A 20,796-nucleotide genomic window follows, 5' to 3' on the forward strand; every position below is an offset into this window, starting at 1 on the left:
TTAAAGTAGAGACACTGCATACTGATATACACCTGAACATCAGCAGGAGAGGACTCTTTAAAGTAGAGACACTACATACTGATATACACCTGAACATCAGCAGGAGAGGACTCTTTAAAGTAGAGACACTACATACTGATATACACCTGAACATCAGCAGGAGAGGACTCTTTAAAGTAGAGACACTACATACTGATATACACCTGAACATCAGCAGGAGAGGACTCTTTAAAGTAGAGACACTACATACTGATATACACCTGAACATCAGCAGGAGAGGACTCTTTAAAGTAGAGACACTACTGATATACAGCTGAACATCAGCAGGAGAGGACTCTTTAAAGTAGAGACACTACATACTGATATACACCTGAACATCAGCAGGAGAGGACTCTTTAAAGTAGAGACACTACATACTGATATACACCTGACCATCAGCAGGAGAGGACTCTTTAAAGTAGAGACACTACATACTGATATACACCTGAACATCAGCAGGAGAGGACTCTTTAAAGTAGAGACACTACATACTGATATACACCTGAACATCAGCAGGAGAGGACTCTTTAAAGTAGAGACACTACTGATATACAGCTGAACATCAGCAGGAGAGGACTCTTTAAAGTAGAGACACTACATACTGATATACACCTGAACATCAGCAGGAGAGGACTCTTTAAAGTAGAGACACTACATACTGATATACACCTGACCATCAGCAGGAGAGGACTCTTTAAAGTAGAGACACTACATACTGATATACACCTGAACATCAGCAGAATTTAGTTAATAGCTCATATCTGGGAAGATGGTAGCGTCACTACAAATAAAGGAGATGAGAAGTGAAAACAAACAGGTCAAAATCATTTGGAAGAGAAAACTAGACTGTTGTTAACCACAATTTCAGTTTTTATACTGTGGAGTTCAAAATTATCATTCCTAAAATACTACAGATAAAGACCCAAGTTGTAATAATCTAGCATTATCCCTTTAAAGTACTTAAATGTGTCATGCATTCTTTACATATAGTGTCAGTGAGGGATTTTCACCTTCAAAGCCTCTGTCCCTCAGCTCATGAGAACAAAGGGACCAGTCTCCACTGAACCATCACATCCCCTCCTGTGAGACGACCAGTCCTTCATGGTTGCCCCCAACAACCCTCTAATGTTCGGATTACCAACACTTCAATATGCAGTGGTTGGGTGGGTTATGTTAGAAATGAAATCCGTTGCAATTACTATTTACCTAATGTTTACCTGGTTCTTCATTTTCATATGTTTCGGCACATTTGTGTTTTTTTTACTTGCATCGATTTTGAAACTGCAGTGTTTTGGGACGTTGAAACATCTTTCCACCTGTCGGCCACCGTACTTCAGAACTAGAATTTGGAGATATAAGTGAAATATTACACAAATCAAATCAGGCAACCAATATAACAAAAATATCAGCAAGTAAAACATTTTCAACCGGCTCTTATTTGTGCTGCTCTGAGGAAACCAACGTCTATTCAGTTAATATATCTTTTAAAATGAAATGTCTATCTGTGCTGCCTTTTGATTTAGCTTTGATTTGGTTTCGAACACACCTCCATACTTCCATTTTATGAAGCTCTCCTCCTCTGGTGCATTCATCTTTCCAACTATTGAGCACCACCTCCCTCTGCTTGAGCACGTAATCACTGCACTTGTGGTGAGTGATTCCTCTTAAACAAAGCACTGCTTACGGAGTCCCAAAGGTGTCCCAAAAAATAAATAAATTAGCTAAAAAATTGTGTTTGCATCCCAAAAATGGATCAATAAATTAAGAATAGGATGTTTTTCTGCATTCACTCGTATGTTTCCACAAGTACTAATTTAAATATTTCCATATTTATTTTGAAATGTATTTTTTGTCCTACTTTTTTTATATAATTTTTCACTTTTATTGCCAATTTGTTTGCATCTCCTGTTCAAAAACAAGGGATGCTCTCCACTGGCTCCCATTGGCCGATCAGTGTGTGAGGAACAACAATGGTGGCGTACAGGATGTGAATTTTTTGTCAATTACATTTTAAAATACTCACTTTTTCCCAGCCTGAAAATCCAATGAGAACATGAGTAAACCATAAATCCATGTGGACATAAACAAATGAATACATACTTAATTTAAACTAATATCTTGAGCCCATTTTCTATTTGTTTTCTCCCCTATTGATTTATTTATTTATCTATTTCCTTTGTCAGTCTTTGGCCCCCCATGAAGGGTGAAAACGCTGAGGGGCGGATCAATATGCAGGTCTCTAATTCAGCAGACTGACAGGAAGTGCTCTCCCACAGATACCATTACTGGTATTAATTCTGTCCTGGGATTGGAGAGGGTCACCGCAGTGTCAGTGTGGCGCTGACCTGACCTCTGCGACTGTCTTCATCTTATTTAATCCTCACCAGGACTCTGGATTTTCCCGCTAACCTATTAGCCCGCATGGTGGTAGGGGGTTGGGGAACTAATAGTTTTATTGGTGGTCTGGGGGCTTTCCGTCACACTTGGGAAATGTTAGTTTTATGATCAATACACCCAGTTTACTGTGTCTTCTATTTAACAAATTGGATATAAAATAAAGTGTGATGAACGGATGTTTTCCAATTTTGTTGATTTTACTTATTGGTATTCAGAATACATTCAAAAGAGAATAGAATATATCGTTATTGTCATCATACAAAGTACAACGACATTTCTTTGGCAACTCTCACTGCAGTACAAAAATAGACACAATAATAAATAAATAAGAGTGGTAAAAGCAGAGGTAGTAGCGATGACAGTGCAACGAGATAAAATACAATGTCAATGTGCATATTTACACTTTACCAAGCTTGCACAAATGTTCTCCTCTGCTGAGCATTTGAACAAAATCTGATCACATTTAACACTTACTCCTACCGTTATCTTGTGTTCAGAAGCAATCTTCTTGATTACTATGGGCTGTGTTCAGTTCAAGAGTCACAGAAAGCCATTACAGTGAGAGGGATTGGCTCAAAGATAATAACTTAATTAGCTCACAATGGAAGAATCTAGTAAATACCCATTTGAATCAGAAACCAAGTTCATATCTTTGATGAAAGAGGGGGGAAAATAGGTGAGTTAAAGACCACTAAACATGCATAACGACCAGGTGGTAAGATGTATTAATGATGTGTGTATTTTCTTCTTCTTTTCCTGATTTAAATGTAGTTATTTTAAGTATCTTAGTGTGTATTTTCTCATGTGAGCCATGATAGTGTGACAATGACCCAGCATGAAATACACCAGGAGTCTGATAAACTGAAAATGAAACTTAGCTGTGATTAATTTCTTTGTTTATAATGTATTGTACCTGTGTATATCTATACTTCCTGCCAATGCACTTGCCCTGTTATTACACTAATGAATGCAGGAGAGCAGAGCACAAAGGCTGCATCCTCTCGGGGAGGATCATATGTCTGCTTCCCCGGCTCCTTCCCCTTGACAAAAAACACACCCTTCAGTATCAGCATAATCAATGGGGAGTGCTGCTGGACGGTGGGCGGCTACCACAGTTTTGCCGGCCTGTGATTCGCTGACATGCCCTCTAATTGGATCAAGTAGGAACTTGCTTAGCTGGATGCTTTGTGCTGGGATTGGGAGCAGCCTGCAGGAGAGAGGCAGACAGGAAGAGGGAGGAGGCCACTTGGAGGTGGGGTTGAGAGAAGAAAAAAGGGGAGTATTCTGTCTTCTCTGCCCTTCTGTGCTGCTGCAGCCCCCCCCCCCTTCTTCTTCTCTCTACGATTCTCTCTCTTTCCCCTTACTCATCTGTTTCTGTAGCTGCGCTGAGAGGAAGGGCACCTGCCGCTCCCTGATGATTCAGCCTTTCAGCTTCGTGGAGCTCTTCTCAGACAGCATGTCCCTCTTTCCTCTGCAGTGGCTGGCCGTCCCGTCTTCTGCTCTTCATCCTCTGCTCTTCATCCTCTGCACTACATCCTCACCTCCACACAGACTCTAAAGTGCTCAGGTGAGTGAGTGCTACTCTTCGCCTCTCTTCTACACCATGCAGAACATTTAAGGACTCTTTTTGTTGTTGTTTACAGCCAATGTGACGCTTCTATTTATAGATTTCCTGTGGGACAGCATGAGTGAGGAACTTGTGCGCAGAAGGCTGTCTTCCTACCTCCCAGACTGTTAACAAGCTCACTCTTCAGACCTTACTGCCGCCTCATGATGGAAAACATAGTCGAGGAGACCGGTGGCAGACACTGTGATGCTCTGAGTTAATAGTGTAGGTGTTCAGAGACCCAGAAGGATGACCGAGGGAATGGAGGACATCTCTCCCCCTCCTGGACAGGCCTCCCCCACCAGCTCTACTGTTGACACTGGACAAGTCCCCGAGGAGAAACCAGAGGAGAAACCAGAGGAGACGGAGGCAGCTGGCGAGGGTGGGGAGGGTGCAGAGGGTGATGGGGAACATGTGGGGGCTTTGGGAGTCGTGGCCTTGCCTGGAACCTGCTGTGTGTGCATAGAGATGGAACGGATTAACAATTGTCTGCACTCGGAGAAAATCTGCATCCTTCCCATCCTGGCCTGTCTGCTGAGTTTAGCCCTCTGCACCGCCGGCCTCAAATGGGTCTTTGTGGATAAGATCTTTGAGTACGAACCCCCCACACACTTAGATCCCAAACCCATCGGACAGGACCCCATCATCATATCTGTGACCCCCACGCTGGGACTGACTGTGTCCACCCCTCACTCGCCGTCTATGTCTTTTGTCTCCTTGACCACGGCCATTACCTCGGGACGTCCTGACGTTTCAATGGAGGAGAAATCCACTCGAGGGCCGTACGTTTCCCCTCGAGTGACTCACGCTGATGCCTCTGTGACTCTGAAATACAACGCAGAGCGGCCCACCCTCCCAAAGCTGACTCCCCTCCCTCGGACAACACAGGAGAGAAACGACATCTTCATCCCAACTAAATGTAAGTGCCTCACTTAGTTTAGTCGTTTCCCACAGCATGTCCCTTTGTTCCAGAAGGCTCTCTAGTATCAGGATGTCAGTATGGGGTTCCCAAGCTTAACCTTGGACTGTGATTTTCTTCTTTTTTTTTTTACAGATAAGCTGAGTGTGTCCCTGTTTTGTCATTGTGTTTGCAAATGGTGCGTTCTTTCCTCTGTCAGGAAGAGTCTCCTGCAGACACGTTGTGACTTGCAGAGTGTAGCAAGAGGCCCATGACCTAGCTGCTGAAATATTCCTCCACACTCTGAAGGTGTGAAAGGAAACAAGTGTTCTACCCCTGCAGTGAATGCATTATTTCTAACACTCACTCGCTCATCCTTAAGTATTAATACTCCCTGATTGAAACCACAATGATGCAGGGCACCATTCAATACATTCATGATGTTATTTGGAAGCAGCATACAATATGCAAGAGCCCTAAAATGTGTCAATGCCCATTATTCAGTGGTATGAAAAAATCAATAAATGATGCAGGACACAATGTGGAACTCGTGGCTGTGGTACAAGGAGACTTCCTGTTTTCTTGCGCTCCATTTCAAGGTCAGAGCCGGCTGGAGGCTAATTGATGCCCCCTCCATCCGCCCGCCGGCCGCAGGGAAAACATCCACTAATACTGTCTGTCTGCCGGCGGCTCGCCACCGTGACGTCTCTGTTGTAGTCACATCACCGTGTGCTTTATGACTCTGGGTTAGCTCATCTGAGAGCATGGCGGTGGCGGCCTGAGCCTCGGTCAAAGTATATATCCACATGATCCACAGCATGAGAAGACGATGCCTCTAGATCAGGGGTGTCCAAACTACGGCCCTGGGTCCAAATGCGGCCCGCGGACCATTTTGAATCGGCCCTCAGCAAATTCAAAAAGTATAATGTAATACGGCCCACAAATGAAACTTGAGCTTGTCTTGTATTGTACTTCTTAAATATAAATGTACAAATATATTACACAGTAGTATTCATGTGTTAATAAGAACACTTTTTAAATAAATTCAGTCAAGTTGGAAACATTTTCTAACAAATCTTAGTTGATAAGAAAAAAGCCCAATGACTTATTTACGTAAAACAAGCTGGAAATAAACCCTTCCTATTTCTCCTTATTATAATCAATCTGAGGCTTCTGTTTTAAGAGATGAGCTGCCAACACTCACAAGCATCATGTACCTACATCTGATTGATTTTGCTGACTTATAACTGAACTTATGAGGCGATATACCTCTAGTGAGTGGCTCAGACCTATGTATATTTTTCTGTATTCTCGGTGAAAGAAGTTTGGACACCCCTGCTTTAGGTCCTTTGCTTTTTTGCAAAGGGATAATTCTAGATGACCGGTCACTGCTAATAAAAGCAGTGTAACATTTGGGCGCGTTAGTGGTGCTTTTACCTGCTGACAGTCAGTGGTACTTTCTTACAGCAGTCATGTGGGTCAAACACATGTTGATGTACGCCAGTGATGGTTCAATGGGCCTCATGCAAGAACATATTTGTAATCCTTATCCTAAAGTTCTCATACTTTGGGATAAACAAACGCTCCTAAATGGGAAAATGTCTCTCAGAAATGTCTCCTTGCAGCCTGATTGGATGCCACCTGTTCATGCATCATGAGATAATGCAAACTCAAAAGCAAAAGTTGCCACGTAAGGCAGCACATTCTGCTCCCTGTGCTTTTGTTATGAGGACAAATACATCTTAAATATGACAAATTGAACAGCAGTCCGGATAGAAAAAGGGTTGTAATATATATTCAGAATAGAGCCGCAATGATTTATGATGATTCAACAAGAAATGAGTTCTCCACGACTAATATTAGAGGTGGTCATGTGACTCATATTGCATGACAAATAACTAAAGCCACAACAGGTGATTGTACACTGTCAGGCTAAACTGTCCTAGTTTCCGTGACCATATATTGCAATGAGATCAATACACTGGCTCTTACGTGGCATGCCATGATGATGATGAAGATGATTTGGTAAACAGAATATCCATTTGCAATAAGTCTGTTGCCCTTTACAGTAATTATGTTTATCTCCACATTCGTTCAGATCAAACGCATCATGATATAAGGTGAGGTCTAACTGTTTATCCGCCTATGGCAAACCAACAGTTTGTACATGAACATTTGCAACTGCCACAAATCCTCCTAAATCTGTCATGGTGCCACTTAAGATAACCTTTGCTTGTTGTTGTTGCAGCACTGACTCATGCTTGTTTGTTCATGTAATTATGGGGATAGTGTGAAGGCCTTGTAATATTCTTAAAGTGCACTAGTAGTAAGTAACATGTGCCTTCTAATCTGTCTCTAAGGACTAGTTTGTATGAGCTTGGAGTCTCCATAACAGCACACACTTACAGTCTGAGGGAAGTGACAAAAGTTATTTGAAGATTAAAAAAGGACTTTCAGACTTCCAGCTGTGAGTGTGTAGGAAGGGAACCCGATTGTTGGATGTCTGCTTAAAGGTCCCCTATTATACGGTTTTTCATCAATATATTACAGGTCTCAGATATATACAGAACCTGTCTCTGATTGGCTGAAACACCAAACAGATCATTGCAGCATCCCAGAATCCCCTCTGTTTCAGCCCTGTTTCCAAAGTGCTGATTCTCTGTCTGTTACTTCAGATGAAAATAAGGAGCCCCTCCCCACGCCCCTCTGAGAGATATTTGGTTAAAAAGAACACAATGGTGCTCTAGGAGGAGATTCAGGTGATAAGTGGGGGGGGGGGGTACCTTGGTTGCCGATTGGCTAATGGTTACACAAGCCAAAACATAGTTATGACATCATAAAGTGGCCAAAATCTGATCAGCTCATTTTCAGACAGGTTTTTATATAAATGGATCAGGACAAAAAGAGAGAATCTTTGTTCCTGAGACTTCCAGAATCTCTTTGCACAGAGACATGAAGAAGAGGGGACACATGTTGATGTAGAAGAGACATGAAGAAGAGGGGACACATGTTGATGTAGAAGAGACATGAGGAAGAGGGGACACATGTTGATGTAGAAGAGACATGAAGAAGAGGGGACACATGTTGATGTAGAAGAGACATGAAGAAGAGGGGACACATGTTGATGTAGAAGAGACATGAAGAAGAGGGGGACACATGTTGATGTAGAAGAGACATGAAGAAGAGGGGACACATGTTGATGTAGAAGAGACATGAAGAAGAGGGGACACATGTTGATGTAGAAGAGACATGAAAAAGAGGGGACACATGTTGATGTAGAAGAGACATGAAGAAGAGGGGACACATGTTGATGTAGAAGAGACATGGAGAAGAGGGGACACATGTTGATGTAGAAGAGACATGAAGAAGAGGGGACACATGTTGATGTAGAAGAGACAGGAACAAGTGGATTTTGCACAATAGGTGACCTTTAAGAAAATTTGAATTCGGCTATTGGAGAGGTGGTTTGTCATTTGTTAGACGCTTTTATCCAAAGCGACTTACATACAATGGACAATCCCCACAGGAGCAATTTGGGGTGAAGTGTCTTGCTCAGGGACACAACGACATGCTGACTGCAGTGGGACTCAAACTTGCTATCCCTTGATTCGAAGTGCAGCACACTATCCACTTAGCCACAGCCTCCCATTTTGTTAGAAGCAAATTAAGACCTTGAACCTCCTGCATGTGACTCCGCTGATCAGCTCCTTCTAGGTAGCGACCAGAGATGGGGTCGTTACTAAAAAAAAGTAATATATTACATATTACATATTACTTTAAAAAAAAGTAATATATTACACTACTTCGTTACTCTCTACATAAAGTAACTCGTTACTTTACTCGTTACTTTACTCGTTACTTTACTTGCAGGGCCGGCCCGCCCCTCCCTGCAGGCAGATCACGCAGACTGCTAAAGTTTCAAATGTTCTCTTTAGTTCAGTTTCCATTGTCGCATAAGACTGATCCAGATAGCTCTGACTATGGCTGTCCTCTGTCTCCTGCTATCTGTATTTTGCGCAGTATATCTCTGAACGATGCGATGGTGATTCCACTGTGCAAATGGGCAACATTACCTCTACTATGAAGGATGCTACAAGTCTGTCCATCTCTGCTTTGGTTACCGGTCCTCCAAATTCTAATTTGTGCCGCTTCAGAGTCGGCGGCGGCGCACAACATCCTCACTCTGGGTTCGGGGGTCCTTAGCTATTAGCTTCACCTTAGCATGTGTTCTTTGCAGGTGTTTGTTGAGGTTTGACGTGGTGTTTGCAGCAGTGGATAACAGCTTCTGGCCTGGATACAGTTTGCACCTCACCGTCACATTCCTGTCTATTCTTCGGACGAACTCAAAATAATGGGCATACCTCCACCCCTCGAAAGTTATAGCTGACTCAGCCATGTTTATGCAGCTCTGCAGGTGGAGATCATGGTGGAGATGTGGACGCGCAAGTCGCGCAGATTACGTACATATAAACCTGCGGCGGAAACCCCTCTTGTCTGTCAGTGTGATTATGACTGATTTATAAAAGTAACGAAGTAACGCGTGTCGGGGCAATGTTAGTAACTGTAGTGTGATTACTGAATTATAAAAGTAACGCGTTACACTACTCCGTTACCGACAAAAGTAATATTATTACAGTAACGCGTTACTTTGTAACGCGTTACACCCAACTCTGGTAGCGACACCTTGTGTAGGGAGGAAGGACACGGCTGTCCACAAACTGCTGCCACAGCATGGGATACTATGGGATGATTCTGCAAAACCCCAAATGATGTCTCGTAATATTTTATAGCTTCCAATGCCAGCCAAATAAATGATTTCTACATTATCTGTCTTGGAAGTACACCAACAAAGGCTTTCACATTTTTTATAGGGAAAGGAAATGCACATTTATCACACCCAGTGGTGGAAGAAGTACCTAAATTATTAACTTATTAGAAATAATATGGTCTTTATATACTTCATTATCAGGTAAATGTACTTAAAGTAAGAAAAGTAAAAGTTCTCCGTTTGAACAATGTCCCTTTTCACAATATTACAATTCTATAACATATTATTGTATTTGGTGTTACATCTTTGTATTGTTATGTTGAGCACATTTGTTATACTTGGTAGATTAGTAGTACAGTACTGCATCACATCGTGTTAGCATATCATGAGTTTGTATTTGTAAACCGAGAATGTAGAGTAGTAGACGTATATTTAGCACAAAATGGAAATACTTAAGTACATGTATGTCTAGACAAACTACTTAAAGGTGGGGTAGGTAATTCACTTCAGAAACACGTTTTGTTATATTCCATGGAATGCTCCTAACATCCCGATAGCAATGAATACATTGAATGCTTTGACAATAAATACATACAAAAATGTCATCTGTGGAAGCCGTGGCGCTGTAAAAAGCACGACCAATCATCTGAGCCGGCCCGGCTAAAATAACTGGATGGCCTACCTGCCTGTCAGCCTTCCATCTGTGCACAAACTTATCTCGTGCCCTCATTGGTCATGTGTGCGTTCGTGTGTGTTGGAGGAGGGGCTCTGTGAGGAAGTCTGAAGGAAGGGGCAGATTGTTTTCGGCTGCGTACTTTCAAATTATAGCGCACTCGAGCTGGTTTCTCCATTCTTACCTACCCTACTGTACCTTTAAGCTCATGACTTGGGTAAATGTACGACTGGTTACACCTAAGTGATAAAACATGGTGCGTTTTGGTGATACACACTGATTAAGAAACGCCCAGAGGCTGCTTTAAAGCTTAAAAGAGGTGTGTGTAATAGGAAGTGTCTTCTACATGGTTATATACGAGCCGTTCCACTTCACCAGCGTTCCTGCATTGGCACTAAACGTTGGCACTGGACATAAAGTGTGAGCTGCTGAATCATCCCATTTGATTTTAATTCCTACGGCTGGGCAGAGAGAAGGACTGCAGTGCAGGGGTAGTGGACTCTCTGAAAAAAGGACAAAAAGGAAAAGCAATCGAGACGTTTTACACACACAAGTGATATTGCACACACAAGAATAGTCACCATAAGGACAGTGTTTATTCTAAAAGTTATATTTTAGCTTTATTACATTTCCTCTTGCTTTGTAGTCTCAATTTACTTAAAGAACGACACCTTTGTAGTGCAGGGTGCAGTGGTGGGTTTTCAGTCTGTGACGGAAGATGTGAGGACTTTCTGCTGTTCTGAAATCAGTGGGAGTTCATTTCATCCATTTAGGATCAAGATACCACCAGATAGGACACGATGGGTTTGTGTTGAGGTACCACTCACAGTGATTGAGTGGAGAGCCAATGTGAGGGAATGTATAATTTAACCATCAGGAAGAGCCTGCAACACATCCAGCAAGTGTGAAGTACATCAGATGGATGGTTTTGAACTATGAACTATTGAGTAAAATATATAGGGTCCCATGATTGAATTAGCTTAGACTGAAGCACTGTTTTTGTGCACCTGTTAATGCTCAGTTAGATCCCAGATCAAACGTACGTTAGAGGGTCTTGGACATTGTAATTTTATGTTAAGTGTCTGTTTCCTTGTTTCTTGTCTTAGTGTGTGTCCTTGTCCTTGATGTTGCAAATGGAGCTGCTGTGACGCAAGAATAAATGCAGTCTTTTTCGGACAATACATTATTATCGTAGCGTATCATATTCTCAAGATGGGCGTATAGGACATACCCACGCACAAGCAGAGATTCCCTTCATACTAAGATAGGGGGGTTCATTTTTCAGACGATGCAGTAGTCCGTCTTCACTACCAATACTGTAGTTCCTAAATATGGGTTTGGTGTATCCGAGTCTTTACCCAACCACATTTCACTTATGTTTTTGTATGTAAGAATATCAAGCTCATAGGTAACCAGCAGAGTCATTTTACTCTATCATCCGGTCAGATGGTAACCAAACACGAAGAAATAATACTTATTGATCCTGAAAACTGGTGACTTGCCAATCGATAATAACCTCACAGCTGGGTATCATCATCACATTGACCTTTGGCTATTTCTACAGTAGGCTTGGAGACATCATACCATCTTATAAAATCAAATGCAGAATGGATCGACTTGTTTGTAATGTTACATGTGGAAGTTAGCATTGAAAAGTGCTTTAAAACGTAGAGTGAAAGCTTTGAAAGTAACGTAAGGCGATCACTATGGTAGAATAGAGTTAGTGGTTGTTTCATTAAAGGGGACCTATCATGCAAAATGCACTTTTTGATGTCTTTTATACATAAATGTGTCCCCGGTGAGTCAGGGAACTCACGCAGCGTCAGAAAATAAAACCCTCTCTCTTTTCCTCCGTACCCAAATCTCTAAAAACGGGGGTACAACGGAGCTGATCCAGATTAGCGTCCGATATGACGTAATATCTGAAATGTGGGCCCACGGCACTATCAGAAACGTTGCTATCAGAAACAATGCCCGACTGTTTTGGACGTAATATGGTCGGTGTTTACATTAGCATCGCTAACACTCAGAGCTAACCTGTACTGGAGAGCATGTGTGTGAAGAAGCAGGAAATAAAAAGGAACTCCCCTTGTGGTATAACCGGCAAGAGAGAAAGCCTTTGAGCTCCATACTGTTTCAGAAATAATCCTTGATAATCCATGATATGGCGTTTCATCACGGCAGTATTTAGTTTAGACAGTAGCTGCCGGGTCCCGCATGAGCTCAGACCCCTCCTTTTTTTTTCATCAATTTTTTTTAAAGCTTTATACCCAAATCAGCACTTTTGAAACAGGAAGTGAAATAGAGGGATATGAGGCATGGCTAGAATGGGTGATCTGTTTGGTATTTTGAGCAAAACACTTCATAGACATGTTTTTTATATATTTGTATATATCTGAGACCTATGCTATTGCCTAAAAATAGCATGATAGGTGCACTTTAAAGGGTGTGTCCCTCACTGAAGTCAATAGGATGCACTCAATCTGGGACACTAGTGTTGGATATTGGGTTTTTGGTCTACCCTACAAGATTAATGAAAATAGTAATGGAGTATTGATCAATTATAGTGAGTTTTTCCTTTAAAAGTGAGTCGACACAAGAAAATAATTTGTCAATATTTGCCATGTGACGTTTGAAAGATGGTAAAAGCACATCATATTTTTACCTCTTTAGGAAGGAGTGAAATATAGCTCCATTATACTGCATACCAAGGGCAAACTGCAGGATGCAATAAAGTAGAAAGCCTTTTTTCCTGACACTGAATTTAGTCATTCTGGGTCATTCCCGTGCTCCCTGGTGGTGTGCTGCAGAGAGTCACACTGCCCTCGGCATGTCCTTCGCATAGCTACACATGAACACATGTTTAATACATGAAGCTGCTGCACCTCTTCAACCGTTTCAGCTTTGCTAAATATTATTTGCTCGAGTAAATGCCACACCTTCTTATTAACCCTTTCTTTCTTTCTGGTTTGGTACGATTGGAATAAAATATGTTTAAAGTGACATTGAAGAAAAAGTGCAGAACCTAATTTTAGATTTAATTAAGTCCCGTTTTGGTCAGTAACCTTGATAGCATTGTGTCAAAACCTCCCGTGGTAGTTTCTCAATATAAAAATACTATCACGATATGTTGACTGTAAAAGTAGCGCAGAAAGTGATGAATTGAGAGAATGACTGCTGGAAATGTGAATGAATAAGGTTTAGAGAAATTGCCTCCCTAGCAGTCTGTGAGCCGGCTGACATGCTCTATTTCTGCAGGGGTTTTTAGGTTGCTCGAGTACGTTCTCATAAATAAACTAGAAGGGCACTTGGAGAGTGAAGACCTCCGCCATGTGCCATGCATCTGCCAATGTTAACGACAGCACAAGATAAACTGTGCATCTGAATCTGATTCGGATCCGCTCCAAAAACGTTACGGGTTCTTCTTTGGCTCGTGCTACACCCTTCCAACTATGCTTATAATAATTGTGCCCTCTGCTTACAACTGGGCAAATAAACCTAATCTAAAACATAAACCTCCTTAGAGGATGTTATTTATGAATGAAGAGATAAATACAAATAGTAGTAAGCTTTCTTAAATTGGAAACAGAGAACAGATGGTCGATTGCCCTGAAGATTATTGGAAGTTAAATATGTAATAGATAGATGGATGGATAGATGGATGGATAGATAGATGGAGGGATAGATGGATGGATGGATGGATGGATGGATGGATGGATGGATGGATGGATAGATGGATGGATGGATGGATAGATAGATAGATGGATGGATGGATGGATGGATGGATGGATGGATGGATGGATGGATGGATGGATGGATGGATAGATAGATGGATGGATGGATGGATGGATGGATAGATGGATGGATAGATGGATGGATAGATGGATGGATGGATGGATGGATGGATAGATAGATGGATGGAGGGATAGATAGATGGATGGATGGATGGATGGATGGATGGATAGATGGATGGATAGATGGATGGATAGATGGATGGAGGGATGGATGGATGGATAGATAGATGGATGGAGGGATAGATAGATGGATGGATGGATGGATGGATGGATAGATAGATAGATGGATGGAGGGATAGATAGATGGATGGATGGATGGATGGATGGATGGATGGATGGATGGATGGATGGATGGATGGATGGATGGATAAATAGATAGATGGTACTTTATTGATCCCAATTTTGGAAATGTTTGCGTTGCAGCAGAATAAAAAAAGGCAATATACATAAGAACAATTAAGACACTAGAAGTAAACAATCCAAAATATTTCTGAAGTAGAAATAAAATAGCATTAAAAAGTATAAAAATATATGACTCAATAAAAAAATATATTAAAAAAAAACAGCATTTCCAACAGTAGGTGGGCAAGGAATATCTACAATCACACTTATTTCGAGTTATATTTCAACCATTTCGAGTCGACCATCGAATTGTGTACAGGTCATATCTAAGTCTGAACAAGAGTGTCAATCTCTCCATGTCATGAATGTCTTTAATGATCTCAATCCAATGATCTACTGAAGGAGATTCGGCCTGTAACCACTTACGAGTAATAACTTTTTTTTGCCGCTACAGTAAATATTTTCAAAAGGTATTTATTACTCCCCGTCATTTCTTCTGGAAGGTCACTCCAAATATTATCCCAACCAGTGACATATTTCACTTTGTTTGGATTTTGAATGCAGTGTTCACAAAATCTGTCCGTGAAATAAAGTCACATTTAGATTTTCTCCTTGCACTGACTGCTGCTCCCAGAGAATCGTGCAGAGGAGGCGTTCTGCTGCTGCTGCACTGCATCATGGTTTGTCCTTGACAACAGTAGACAGAAACACCATCACTGCAGCAGACTGCTTGCTCTGCAGATGCAACCCCAGCCCAAAGAACAGCAGGGAAGTGAAGTGGCCTGTTGGCTGAGCTCCAGCACCCGGTTAATGTTTCTGATCTTCCAGCAAAAAGTGAGCAGAGGAATCTGCATCCATCTTTAGACTCGGTCAGGCGTGATGAGGATGAGACAACAGAAATCCCCAGCTGTGGCAGCTCTGTTATAAACTGCTGCCAAATAAAACTATTTACTATATGGGCTGCTGATTTATGGAGGTTATGGTTTGCTGCTTGTAGGGTAGGGGGGATAGATTATTACTAGTTACTAGGGTTTGAATGACTAGTTACATGCAACAAAATGTAATCTAATCTAAGCCAATAAGAACGTAATCATGACTTTCTGTTCCTTTTGGATTACCTCAATATCAATGCACTGCATAAAGAAACACAAGAGAGAATACATATTAATAAGGTGGCTTTTAAATAAGTGTATCACTGTATGTAAGTCAACAGAACAATGTGACCTTAGAAAAAAAGAAACCAAGATATTTAGGATCAAAAATGTGTTCTCGTACATTTTAGGCTAGGCTTGAAGAGTAGTATAGTTTACAGATGCTGTTTTAGTTTAAAAGAGGCCCTATTATGCTTTTGGGGGTTTTCCCTGAACTGTAGTGTGTCATTTAGGTTTTTGTGCATGTCTGAAAAGGCTAAAATCCTGAAGTTTTCCCCAGAGGGAGTTTCTCTAAAAGACTAAGACATCCACTGGTTACAGAATAACATTTCTTAAAGGGGACCTATCATGCTAAATGCACTTTTTGATGTCTTTTATACATAACTATGTGTCCCCGGTGTGTCAGGGAACTCACGCAGCGTCAGCAAATAAAACCCTTTCTCTTTTCCTCCGTACCCACATCTTTTAAAAACAGGGGTACAACGAGCGGATACAGATTTGCTGCCGATATGACGTCAAATCGGCGGCGGACCCACAGAGAGTTGCTATCAGAAACAATGCCTGACGTGTTTTGGACGTAATCTCGTCTTTGTTTACATTAGCAAGCCTCGCTAACACTCAGAGCTAACCTGTACTAGAGAGCACATGTGTTTAAAAAGCAGGAAATAAATAAACCCGGAAGAGAAAAAGCATTTGAGCTCCATACTGTTTCAGAAATAATCCTTGATGTGGTTAAGAACAGGATGGCGTTTTATCACAGCAGAATTTAACCTTATCTCCGGTAGAATTCTGATCAGGCATTTTTTGTTTTTTAAGCTAAGGACCCAAAATCCGCGCTTCTCTAACAGGGCTGCAAAAGAGGGGTATGAGCAGTATGAGGCATGGCTACAATGGGGGATCTGTTTGGTATTTTAAGCAAAAAACTTCACAGACATGTTTTGTATAGGTATGGCCCTACAATATATTTTTCCAATATAGCATGATAGGTCCACTTTAAATAAATCATTTAGCTTTGACAGCAAGTGGATGTTTTGATGATCACAAACATAATCAAAGACTGATAATAGTGGAGATTGCACGCTGCATTCATTTATCGAGGCTCAAGCTTGAATTGAGATGCGAGTCCATGTTCAATACAAAAAGGGATGGAGTACCGGTTCTGATCCAGCCGTCTTTGTGCAGCGTTCATATCTCACACACTGATCGATGGGCATCTCTGTTCAGCTGCATAATCTCTGTCATTCAGTCTCATCAGTTCTGTGAGGAAGCTGCTTGCTGCTGAAATGTGCTGTGCAATGCAGAGAATATGCTCTTACTGTACTGTGTATGTAAGCAGTATTCTGTCAGTAAGGGAAGACAGTTCTTGTATCATCATTATGTAATACGTGACTCCCAAAGCCTGAACTCACACAATTCGAACAAACCCTAACCCTCACCCTCTGAAAACAGTGACAAATATCTCCTTTACCCACTTGTAAAGCATAAGGCTGTCATTCATGTTTCAAATATTGTTTTGAATATTACTTTCCACATTCTTAATCAGCAACAATTGTGGTAAAGATAAGAGTCTTTGGAATATATTCAACATATGAATGGAGAGTGCGGTAGTGATATCGTGGTTTGAGATGTTTCAATAGAAATGTTGATATTTGCCGTCAAACTGAGTCTAAATAACCCTTGAATTGAATCTAATTTGACTACAGCTGTCATTTCAAAACCACCTTTCCTTTAAGAAGGATTGAACCGTGGGGTGTTATACCTTCACTTAATATAACATTGCTTTCACATTACAATCTCAGTGTTACCCATGTGTGTGTGTCTTGCACTAACTTTTGGTGTTTTTTTCACAGCTGCCGGCTCCACCACCACGACAGCAAAGACCTCCAGTCATGTGACCCGCTGCAGTGACAAGCAGAGGAACTACTGTGTGAACGGAGGGAAGTGCTTCACCCTTGAGATCATTCCCGGCAGCACAAAGTTTCTTTGCAGGTACGACAAGGACATTTAATATGTTTGAAGCATCTACTGTGATTTATGATATCTGCTCTATGTTGAGTAACGAAAACAGAATGTAACTTTGGAGAAAGGTGTTGGGCAACCTACATATATTTAACTTTCAACATAAAAAAATATGATGGAAACAAGATTTTATTATAAATAAACAATTTAACATAAGAAATAAGATACATTAGTAGTATACAAGGAGTTAATTGGTTTATTATTTCTTAATTCTTATTGAAATAATTGTTGAGCTACAGCAAAGATGGCTGAATAACAACCAGTGACATCCTTCCAACACCCTTCATGTGTCTGAACACGCACATAGCTTAGCTATAAGCTTAGCTTATCAAGCCACCTGCTCCAAATAAATAGCGAGTAGGAGTTATTTGCTACTGCTGGGTCCAAACTAAAAGGCAAACTATTAAACACAACAGAACATGGTTGTATTGTTGCAATCATTTTCAGTTTGTATTCAGTGGCTGGCACACAGACATACAAACAGTCCAAAGATAAATGTTCAGGCAAACCTAGAGGCTACCCAAAAAATGGTTGAGTGATTTGGTTCGGACCAGTGGAAATTCTGTGTGTTGAATGCAAATCTACAAGCTTAGAGATCCACAAAAGCCTTTTTGATTCACTAATAAAAACTGTATTCACGATTCTTTGGAAAGTAAATGCCAGAACATATTTACAAATTATTTTCAGTTACTTGTAAATTCCCTTTAAGTTTGAAATGTGTTAATGTATTTGGAAATATTTGCAAAATTCTTTTGAGTTATCATTTTTTGCAATATTTTTGTGGAAGGGGTTTTCCAATGTTCAGATTTCCACATGGAACGTTGATCTGTTCAAACAATTACAATGGAGAGATTCCAAAAGGAGGTCATGGTCTAATAATGAAACCATTGGAACCACATCGTCTGCAGAAAGGGACGCAATTCCCCAAACTGCACACTCTGACATCATTGGCTGCATCCTGCGGGACACAACCTGGGCCCTGCACCACTTCCCCATCGGGAGTCGATTAAAGGTCAACTGAAAGCCAACTGAAAGTCCTTATCCATAGACTTCCTGAACTGCGACTCACGTAGTATCTTCTCGTACCTCTCTGGTTCTTCAGGAGACCCTTGGCCTTCTGTAGCCCAAAAGGCCCCCTTTGTTCTTAGTCCGCCAACACTGGCAATGGAGGTGAGGGTTTGAACTAGATTCCCTGACTCCAATCTCCCCTGGGATGCTTCTTGTAACTCTTCTGGACGTGGGAAGTTCTGTTCCTCTCTTCGCCTGAATGTCCAAGCCATACTGCAGCAGATCTGATTATATGATCAGTCGTTGACCCCCAATGACAAACTTCCCAATGACCCACCCTTGCCGGTTTCTCCATAGTTGCCTCTCAAGTCCCCAGAATGTATCCTGTTAACGTAGCCATGCAAAGACTTGAAGATAAGCAAGTACTCTGATCTGCTGTTTGGTACATAAGCTCAAACAACTGTAAGATACTCCCATGTGACCCTCTTGACCACAGCGGTGCTCAGATGGGGGCCAACAAGTATTCCTCTCACCCTGAGCAACTCTGGAAAGGCGATAGTCAAACCCCTCCCCAGGCGTTTGTTTCACAACCCAACTGTTTTCATTCCCATTTGTAATTGCTGGTGTTTCGACCCTGTCATGTCTAGGTGAGCCGAACTGAATCTAGTTGGTTCCGCTTCACCTCCAACACTAAATACAATCCTTTTCCTTCCAGAGAGGCGACCTTCCACAACCCTAAACCGTCTGAGATGCTAAGTCAGTTCGCCTAGGACAATTAGCTTTGTACCGTCAGCCAAGAATTACATTTATATTGGGCGATTCTGCAGCTCGTAATTTAGCTTTAATACTATCATTCAGTGCGAATGTAGGAAAGCAAGTGTGCTCTTTGGCGAGCTGGAAAGTACATCAATGAATTGGAGTCTGGGTGGTGGGTGTAGCACATCTGAGTCCAGCATGAAACTAGGAGGTTGTGTCTGGTCAAAAACAAACCCACAATAGTTCCCTTTACCTGCAATTTTACACTTTACACACCCTTTTACTCGCTAGTGAAAAAGAGCAGCCAGCTAATGCTAACCCTAACCTTTTCTGGCCCATTCGAGGGATCTAAAGATTGGGAGGCGAGGCAGGGCACATTATTATTCATCTTAAACATACCATAGAGAAGGAGATATTGTAGAGAATTTTAGAGCCATTGGATTTGACATTAAAGAACATTAAATCAACAATAAAGGAAACAGGGTTGCATTCTGGGTCCTCCCATGTTTTGTGACTGTCCACCGGATGTCTCTTTGTTTGTCTATGTCTTCCCATGTCTTGTGTGTAACTTTCAGTACTATTTATTTTTCCTTTCTACCCATCAACCAGGTGCTTGGCGGGATTCACTGGGCACCGATGTGAACAAGCTGTGCTTAAGAAAGTCTCAGACCCAAAACGTATGTGAACCCAACTGTATTCAATCCCACATGTCATTGCTGGTGTTTCACCCCCCCCCCGTCATGTTTTCTCCAAGAAACTGTGGAGAAATCCATGTTTTCCCTAAATAAAGGGACTCAGTTCCAATTTTATAAGTTCAACATTCAAGGGTGAGCCCTCCAGAAAGGCTTGAGCACACTCTCCTGTTGAGTAGTGCGCTGAAATTTGCATGTACTTCACATCTCATCACACCCCATTCATTCAGTTTTCATTTCTACTTCTACTCCCTGCATCAGAACCTTATCCCAATGGTCCCATGCTAGACGGACCACTATGTGACTGGTGAAGCAGGGAGGATTTGTATCAAACACACATTTTGTACATACAGGAGACCCAAGGATTCACTAGTGAGGCAGCTAGCTCCAAATCACTAGTAGAGACATTACTGGAAGCCATCAATACTCTTTGTAATAGCCATGTTGTATGACTTGACATTTGGATGGGGTCATACTGTACTATAACACCCCTTATTTAGGATTATGTTAAAGCAAGAATAGGATTGTCCTAATACGTACATGCAAATTTCAGTTCGCTTCTACAACAGTGATCAAACCTATAGAGTTTGATTGGAGGAATTAAAGAGCTGTTTCTGATATAATCACCCTCAACTGAAGACCTCAATTCGATG

The 20,796-nt window shown here is 41.5% G+C and overlaps 1 protein-coding gene across 4 annotated transcripts in view; it reads left to right on the forward strand.

The window, feature by feature from the left end:
* Positions 1 to 3,707: 3,707 nt before the first annotated feature.
* Positions 3,708 to 20,796, forward strand: part of nrg1 (neuregulin 1) — a 37,771-nt gene continuing 20,682 nt past the window's right edge. For 2 of the 4 annotated variants that reach the window (XM_034125908.1, XM_034125910.1), the window contains exons 1-3: positions 3,715 to 4,003; positions 4,104 to 4,961; positions 17,519 to 17,657. In XM_034125908.1, coding sequence (XP_033981799.1) covers positions 4,292 to 4,961; positions 17,519 to 17,657 — 809 coding nt within the window. In that variant the 5' untranslated portion in view covers positions 3,715 to 4,003; positions 4,104 to 4,291. Of the gene's footprint in view, positions 4,004 to 4,103; positions 4,962 to 17,518; positions 17,658 to 20,796 lie in introns of all 4 variants that reach the window. The other 2 variants (XM_034125911.1, XM_034125909.1) reach the window with 2 other exon arrangements.

Source organism: Trematomus bernacchii, unplaced genomic scaffold, assembly GCF_902827165.1.
Source record: "Trematomus bernacchii unplaced genomic scaffold, fTreBer1.1, whole genome shotgun sequence".
Taxonomy (NCBI): domain Eukaryota; kingdom Metazoa; phylum Chordata; class Actinopteri; order Perciformes; family Nototheniidae; genus Trematomus; species Trematomus bernacchii.